The 9,059-nt window shown below is 37.9% G+C and overlaps 1 protein-coding gene across 3 annotated transcripts in view; it reads right to left on the bottom strand.

Annotated features, from left to right (window-relative positions):
* Window positions 1–9,059, bottom strand: part of MAP2K4 (mitogen-activated protein kinase kinase 4) — a 116,294-nt gene that overhangs the window by 29,460 nt on the left and 77,775 nt on the right. For all 3 annotated transcript variants that reach the window (XM_007455008.1, XM_007455009.1, XM_007455010.1), the window contains one exon: window positions 4,490–4,609. In XM_007455008.1, the coding sequence (XP_007455070.1) occupies window positions 4,490–4,609 (120 nt within the window). The remainder of the gene's footprint in view (window positions 1–4,489; window positions 4,610–9,059) is intronic.

Below are 9,059 nucleotides of genomic sequence, written 5' to 3'. Positions count from 1 at the left end.
ACCAAAAAAAAAAAAAAAAAAAAAGACACCACTCACAGTAGAAAGAAAAAAGCACCTAGGAATACATCTAACAAATTAGCCTAGCCAGACTAATCAGGAAAAAATAGAGAAGATACAAATTACATCAGGAATGAGAGAGAGAGGGAGGTAACATCACTGTAGATTCTACAGATATTATGATGATAATATAGGGCTATTATGAATAACTTTATACCAATTAATTTGACAGTTTAGATAAAAGGCACAAATTTCTGAAAATAAAATCAAACTACCATGTATCACTCAGGGAGAAACAGATAACCTGAAGAGAACTCTTTGAAAGAAACTGAACTGCAAAATAATTATGCTGAGTAAAAAAAAAAAAAAAAAAAAAAAAAAAAAAGGAGGGGGTACATGCTGTATGATTCCATTTACATAAAATTCTAGAAAATGCAAACTCATCTACAGTGGCAGAAAGAAGCTCTGCAGTTGCCTGAGGATGGTGACAGCAGAGAGGAGTGTGTATAACCTATGGGACACAAGGAAACTCGTGAGAGGTGGGTATGTTCATGACCTTGATTATGGTGATAATCCCACAGGTGTGTACATTTGTTCCAACATATCAAATTGTATATTGTAAATATGTGCAGTTGATTGCCAATTTTACCTCCATAAAGCTGTACTTAAAACTTGCCGGGGCGGGGAAGGAAGGGGAAAGGACAACATGAAGTAGGGGTAGAAAGGGAGGAGGTGACTAAATTCGGCTAATATCACTGCCTTTTTTTTGGTGTGTGTGGTACACCGGCCTCTCACTGTCGTGGTCTCTCCAGTTGCGGAGCACAGGCTCCGGACGCGCAGGCTCAGCGGCCATGGCTAACGGACCCAGCCGCTCCGCGGCATGTGGGATCCTCCCGGACCGAGGCACGAACCCGTGTCCCCTGCATTGGCAGGCGGACTCTCAACCACTGCGCCACCAGGGAAGCCCTATCACTGCTTTTTACATAACCTGATGAACTCCTATAGTCACAGATTACTCAGAACAGTATTTCCTACACCGGAATTTCCCCAACCTCAAAAGATATCTTAAATAAGGGATTCCTTGCTATTAAATTCTGAAAATGTATATATTAAAAGACATTTTAAAAGTGCTTCTAAGTCTCAGTATTGATAACATAAATAGTAGGTCTGGCCTTTATGTAAGCTACAGGCTAAAAGTCACTTTCATTATTCAATACTGTCAAGCTCTTTTTTCCCTGTCTACCAAGCCTGAAAATGAATTTAGAAACCTGTGCAATTAGATGTCTTAATAAATTATCTAAATAAAATCCAAGTTGTATTTTGGACTTCTTATCCTCATTTAGTTGCATCCTAGAAAGAAGTATACACATGGTTGGAGACAACAGCAATAAGTGAGTTACCAACTTCAGTATTAAATGTTATTTATTCACTGCTCCAAATAAAGTTATGGAACTTTCAGAGGCTCAATATTACCCAATGGCAAGATTAACCTCTACATTGTTGTTGCCAAGAAGAAGAAAAATAACATCTCATGGCTCCGTGATTGTTGGTTGACTGAATCAGACCAAGAGCTGATGTCCTGTGGTCATATAAATTATGTGAAATGAAATACTCTGGAGGCTTTTCACAGGGATGGGAGTTACAAGCATTTGTCTCTCTCACAACAAGTCCTGAATGCGCTCATTCATGTCCAGTCTTTTCCTTTCATAAACCCAGAATTCTGTGTCTATTATCAAAACTGAAGGTCGGGCTTCCCTGGTGGCGCAGTGGTTGAGAGTCCGCCTGCCGACACAGGGGACGCGGGTTCGCGCCCCGGTCCGGGAGGATCCCACATGCCGCGGAGCGGCTGGGCCAGTGAGCCGTGGCCGCTGAGCCTGCGCGTCCGGAGCCTGTGCTCCGCTGTGGGAGAGGCCACAACAGTGAGAGGCCCGCGTACCGCAAAAAACAAAAATAAACAAAAAAAAAACTGAAGGTCATGTCACCAAAAAAGGATCCTTTTCTTTTAAGTGATCTAGCTCAAAAATCGTTCTCCAAACCATTATTAAATAAATGTTTACTATTTTTCACCATTGTAACTTCAGGGAAGTTACGACTTTGACTATATGCACATGCACTCTTGAAGGTGAACTTTCTGCTTCTGAAACTTCATTATTCAGAAAGTACCTATTACTACTTCCTGCATTCTAAGATCTAAGGGGGGGCGGGGGGCGGCTTCACGTTCAGCCTAACTAGGCATTTTGTGTCTTTACACAACTTACCTGTATAGCTCCTGACCCTTCATCTTATCATACTCAAAAACTGCAATGTTTAAAAAGTAGATTATTTCTTAAATGAAGCTCAAGTTCTTTATCCCTGGACCACTTGTGGTATAACAGAAAGAACAGTGAGATTTTTGCCTCTGAAGTCCTGTCTGTGACACTTCTTGGCTGTGTGACTTTTGTCAAATTAGTACTCATATCTCAGTTTCCCCCCTGGCAAGAGGGGATAATACCACCAACCTGCCTGAGACTGTTGTGAAAGTAATAAATGTGGAATCTATAGAGCATTCAATAGATGTTAGTGCTTACAGAGGCATACCTCAATTCCAGTCAACCTTCCTGAGATATGAAACTGAATTTTACCCAGCTATTCATAAGGAATCATAACGATCCTGTTCAGATACTATTCCAAGCTTTTTGTTTTGTTTCCAGTAACTTTTCAATCGTGGATATCACTCTGCTTTCTTTTCATAAAATGAGACTTCACACTATCTAGCCTGGAGCTATATATTTAAATGTTGCTTAAGTGAATTATCAAGTAAACGAACATGAGAAATAAACTGGCATACTTGAGCACTATGGAGGTGAATTAGGGCTGAGATAGAGCCCATGAGAGTCTACGGAGACAGTGAGCACAGCATGGAAAAGCTGACTGCGGCATCCAGTTAGGAGAGAAAATCTAGTCGAATCCAGATAACTACTGCTCTTCGTGACATGTGAAGAGTAGTGTGGCCAGGGGATTTATGATTATGAAGAAGAAATTCATGGTTTGGGGAAAGAAGGGAGGAGGAGATGGCAAGATTCTGTGCAACATGAAGAAAGTTACAGATTCATGATCTTACAAACAGAATAACAGTATATAATACTTCGGTGCAGGATACAGTTACCTGCCTGAATACATGACTGCGTGCGCTGATGTGATGTAATACTATGTGACATGGGGAAGAAAGTTAACAAATTCAACAGATCTGGTCATAAAAATGAACACTCAAGTCAAAAAAGTACAAGGACAGGAGGAGAAAGAAGCTATGTGAGTGATTAATTAGTGATTCAACAAAGGGATGGGCTCTATCATGAAGGAGAATGCTTCTGGTTAATAGAGTTATCTATTAAGAGCACAGAAAAATAAATAAATATTTCAGGATTGGGTGAAGAATTAATTGACAAACCTCTAAGGTCTTCTCCAATGATAAGATTTCATATCTTTCTATTCAGTGTAACATTCAGTCCTGTCTTACAACATAGTATTTTTTAAGTCAATAACGCTAACAAAACCCCCAAAACGACACCCTCTGCGATCCAGTCCCAAAAAGAAGGGCAGGGTGGGATGCAGTTTTTCCTCACCAGTTCACAACAAACCCACCAGTACCAGCTCATCCTAACATTTTCAAAATGATAATGGATAATTTTTTAAGAGTATTTAAAATGCTTAAGAGTTCAGTTCAATTCCCATTCACCTAACCAAATATCACAAGTGTGTGATAACTGTCCAGGACACCATAAAGTATCTGATTCACTGACAGCTCCACCTTTACTTCCTGACCCCAACTCACTTCCCTGCTTTAGGGAGTGGTGTGACTGGAAATGAGCAAGTGCACTGACAGCTGCAGGCAGAAGTGATAACCTGTAGCAGGATACAGGAGAGTCAGAGACCAAAAGAGGTATATGATCCTGACACCAAGAAACTAAAGTTCTAGCTTCTACATAAAAATCTGGATAGCAGAATTAGATAAAAGAAATTCTACTGCAGCTGTTAATTTCCATGTCTGATGAATTTTATTGAGGATTGTGGGTGGACACGAATAAATGCTTATACTAAATGCACATACATTTGATGACAGAAATGAATGAAAGTTTAAAAAAGGGGTCCGGGAGGACTGAGGGAGCTCAAGGACAAAAGAGATTAGATCTAAATACAGTAACATATTTAGAAGCCAGATGATTTGTCAGGTTCTTAAAAAACAGAAAATATTTACATATGAAGAAGGAAATATGGAATTCACAAATGACAGCCATAAAATACTTAATTAACTAATATAATTAAAGTATGAAATTCACCCCTTAACCAAAGGAACATGAATGGTAGAAATCAATGTGTAAATTATAATGCGATATACTAAAATGCTGAGAAATCAATGTATTACGAATGTACGGCATTTAACTGAAGCTTGGAATCAAATCCTGCCATCCTCGTCCACTTGTCAGCTAAGACCCAAGCTTAGGTTCGTTCCTACCTCTCTGAAGAGTGCACCATAAAACTGAACAATGTACGGGCAATCACTACTTCGCATCACTACATCCAAATCCATGAGAAGTTGTTTTTGCTCTTTTTCATCCACTGTTGAGCGAATTCTCTGGAAAAGAATGACAAAAGATGTCACAAAAACATAAAACAACTTTAGAAACCAAAGAAAAACCACTACCACAAGACTAAAAATTCCAAGCAGACTTCACAAATACTAACCAGACATAAAAATTATCGTCTTCCTTATACTTTACAAGAATAATTTTATCACAGAAAAACAAAACAGCACTTAGAAAACATTTTTTTTTGACAAAATAGCACTTAGGAACTCTTTAAGGGACACAGGGCTTTTTAACCACAAGCATTCACTGATGATGATGGAAGGAATGCCCTGCCGGCAAATATAAAGAAAATCTTAACAAGCCATCCTCTAAACAGTTTATGTTGAATAATTATCAGTAGTTTCATATATACTTTTAATCACCACTTCAGAATTGTATAGAATCTGGGCATTCAACGCAAGAACAGCCCTCTTCACTCCCTGGCATCCTTACGCCTTAGCATCCTCCTTCTTTAGAGATGGAAAATAGCCCAGAACAGGTAAAAGTGAGAACTAGCGTAGGGGCAGCACACAGACTATGATCCATGTCTCCCAAATCCTGTACTGGTATCTTCCCCCTTCACCACGCTTTCTGTATGTTAAAAACAAAAAGTTCTACCTGACTCTCCAACTCGTGAGTCAGAATGCAGGGCAGCATAAAACACGTGGAGGAAATTCTAAAAATGAGGAGACAGAGGGCTGTCTGTCTGCTCCTCAGATGATGAGGTCCTCCCCCTGTACATTGCAGACCTGGGGTATATCCCCAACCCACCTGTAAAACGACGACTCTGCACAATTCTAAAAGACTCCCACAAAAGATAAGGGTCCCCAGCCCTGCCACCCACCCAGAAACTGTACAGAACATGGAGATGTTCAGGGTGACAGCTCCCACTGCACTAGAGACAGGAAAGAATCAAGTTCAGACAGTGTAAAATATTAATAATGAAGTTACAGTTTAATGACAAGGCATGCAAACAGCTCTGTTCTCATAAAAAAAGTTCACAATGTCACACCGCGCCACTGTGTATAATACATAGCACATACTTACAAGGCAAGTTAGTATCAAAAAATATACAAGGTGGCATTTTGTCTTCCAAAGACTTCAAGGTATCTGTCCTCAATGTTCTTGAAAGGGTGAAGGCAGTCAATTAAACTCTTGAACCCATTTTACAGAAGAGAAGCCAGAGGCACAGAGAGATACAAAAGATGTATTCCATGTGACACGACAATAAGCAGGTGTATAAGGGACAGAAGTAGGTTCTCTCATTTTCATTTTTCCCACACTAAATGAGGAATTCTACACAGTCCAAATACAAACAAATTTAATCTTGCAAAACTTAAAATTTACAGCCTGCTAGCTACAGTACTTCATACCAAATAAAACTGACTAGCTGGCATCCACCTTGTACATACTGATTCATTCCAGACTCTCACACTGAATATCCTGCCCAGATAAATAAGAAAATAAGAAGAATGAAAAATAAAAACAATTAAGACTAGTACTTTTAAAATTAAGAAAATCCCCCCCTCCCATTTCTGTACTTTCATAGCTTGGAGATTAATAATTTTGCTTTTAAATCAACATCGGCATAATGTCTGCTCAAAAGGGATAGTTTTAAAAAGTCAAACTAGCCCAGAGATGTAATTTGTATTTGTTCAAAACATGACACTGAAATTTTTGTAAACATTTTAATTACATTAACATCTGTTTTAAAAAATGTAACTTTAAAAGTGTAGCTGTGAAAATACTAATTTGGGAACGCTATTATTTTTAAAAGACTTAATAATCCTATGTATCTAAACTTAAAAGACAAAGAACTGGTAATTAGAGACAAACAGGGAAGAAAAAGCAAATGATCCTCTGGTTGCAGAAGATTTCTACCTACTAAAGAATTCTCACTATTAATAGATTAAAATTTTTTTTTTCTATTTTTACTATTTTTCCTTATTTACAAGTGTACTAACACACACACTTATAAAACACTATTTTAAAAGATGCCCTCCTTTCTAGTTTATTTTTTGTTTCCCTAAACTGGTTATATGGTTTTCTAAATTTACAATAAACCTCAGTAGTTATCATCAATAACTGACTCTTGGGGACCAATTTCTAAAAACACTGCTGTTGCTACAGAAAGGATACATGTTACTGTGTGAACTGGAGACTTAGCTGAAGCCCCAGCATCTAACTGATGTAATAGGATTATTACTAACCATACTGGAGAGAGAGTTCCTGGCACAGCTGTAATCTTTGAGATCGTCAGCATGGCAGGAAAATCTGTCCATCTGTAAAATATTCTTTAATGCCACTGCTAGCATGAAAGAGAACACGGGGTGGGGGTGGGGGGCTGCTGGATGGCCTATTGCTCTAACGATGCCTGTCCCCACCTCCTCACGCTTTCTGAGCATCTCGCCCAAGTGATGGGCGTTGGAGGACTAGCTGCTGGTACTGCATCTCAATTGTTTAAAACTGAGCAAGTACAGCTAGCTCTGAATTATACTGATACTGAAGTTTTAGGGTCGTACTGTGAGATTATATGTGAAGAATTAATAAACTAAGCTAATTCAAAAGGCCTGAAGGATTCAAAGAGGAGATTAACTATAAGCATACACCTCCTACAATAGCAGTAGCTTCAAATTAATGATTTTAATTCAGTAATTCAATAAGTAATTCAAGTTAGAAAACACAAATAATCGATGATTCAAATGACAAAATACGTAGTAATAAAAGTCACTACCAGGAAAGTTTTTCTAATTGAACATCAAAGTAATGTGTATGGAAAAGATTTCTACCATTTGAAATAAACAAGGCTCGGATTCTCTAATGAAGGGAGCACAATCACCAAAAATGGAACACATCACTGAGAACAAACTTCCCTTCCCCTTATAAAGCTGTCCTTAATGAGGGTAGTGGAATATGCAAATGCAAAGGTGATGCCAATTACACTACTTGAAATCCTCTTGTAATTTAAATGTTCAGAAATCAAATGTGTTGATAAATGCCTTGAATTACAGGAAATTTTCATTTATTGATACCATAAATTTAAAGTTAGATAAGGCTAATGTTTATTTGGTCTCAGCAAACCCTTTTTTTTTTTCTATTTAAGAAAGTAGAAAATATTTAAGAAAATTATCTCAAGAACCTTAAGTTTTAAAGAAAAGTTTCACTTTCACCCAAATATCATTAAAATTACTCGTGTTTTTTCATTATGGGGCTATTGAGCTTTTACTTGTCACTGTTTTATTAACCTAGCTTAAGTTACCACATTCTCTCAGGACAAACTAAACTACTTTTTGAAAATCAACCTACACAGCATTTCCAATAATGAAGTTATTTTCAAATTATTACAATTTTACTTAATTTGGAACATAATGTAGAGAAAACACTTTTAAAGCAAAACAAGAATTACTACCCTACTTATATAAGCAGTTTGCTACAGTGAAGAAATTTTATATACCTGAAGCTAAAAATATATTTTTAAAATTGTTGTCCAAATCTGTATACAAAGCTGTTTTATACTCTGATAAAGCTTTAAAAGCAGGTAAGTGCCAACAAAAACTGCATATAGTTACAGATCAGCAACACCAAAATGACTCTCATTTAAAGACACTTAGTAGAGGCAAAGGGAAAAAAAGATAAATTCCTAGTTCCCTGGTTGTATGACTATCAGTGTTATACATGGTTCTTATGTAATTAAAAAAAAAAAATTCCAAAGAGCTTCACTTATCTAAAGCAGCCAATCCAACTCATGCCATTGGCTGAAGCAGCCACAAATTCAGTTACTAGAACTCTGTAAGGATTAAGCTACAGTTATAGAAAGTCAAGAAGTTCCATAGGACAAGCTAAAAAATTTAAGTTAGAAATTGCCCTCTAGCCCTCTCCTACCTCATGCACAGAACCCAGTAATGCCCACTTTGAGAACAGTCCCAATCATACAGAAGTACCAGGAAGTGGTTGAAAGTTTGCTTTCCTATTGGTAAATTTAAATGTTGACAGCTTATACCTGGCCTCATCTGGAATGCCTCAATTTTTAACAACTTGAATTTAAAGTATAAATACTCCTTTCACTGGGATTTCACACACACTATTCTCTCGCCTTATCTCCAAACCCTGCCAACCCGACCCTCTCATGTAATTTGCTGGTACTCATCAAGGATGAATAGTTAGGGACAAAACTAACACCAGTAAGTATGAAGGACTTTCAAGTTGATTAAGACACATTATTAGGATGGAAAGGGACTGGGGGAACTATTAAAACTAAATTCACCGAAGGACTGGGGTGGAAAGGGCAGAGAGAAAGAAGCCAAGCGGATGGATGAAAACAGGCAGTACTGCTCTTAAGGAAACCGATTTCACCCCTTCTTACTGAGATACTATGACCGCATTAGTGTTGCTTTCCTAAATTTATTTTCAGAGGTCAGGAGTGACATGGAGAAGGGATAAAGGGAAAGAGTATGATGA

This window comes from Lipotes vexillifer, unplaced genomic scaffold (assembly GCF_000442215.2).
Source record: "Lipotes vexillifer unplaced genomic scaffold, Lipotes_vexillifer_v1.1 scaffold1233, whole genome shotgun sequence".
Classification (NCBI taxonomy): domain Eukaryota; kingdom Metazoa; phylum Chordata; class Mammalia; order Artiodactyla; family Lipotidae; genus Lipotes; species Lipotes vexillifer.
The sequence above is the reverse complement of the archived record's forward strand: the minus strand, read 5'-3'. Positions and strand labels throughout refer to the sequence as shown.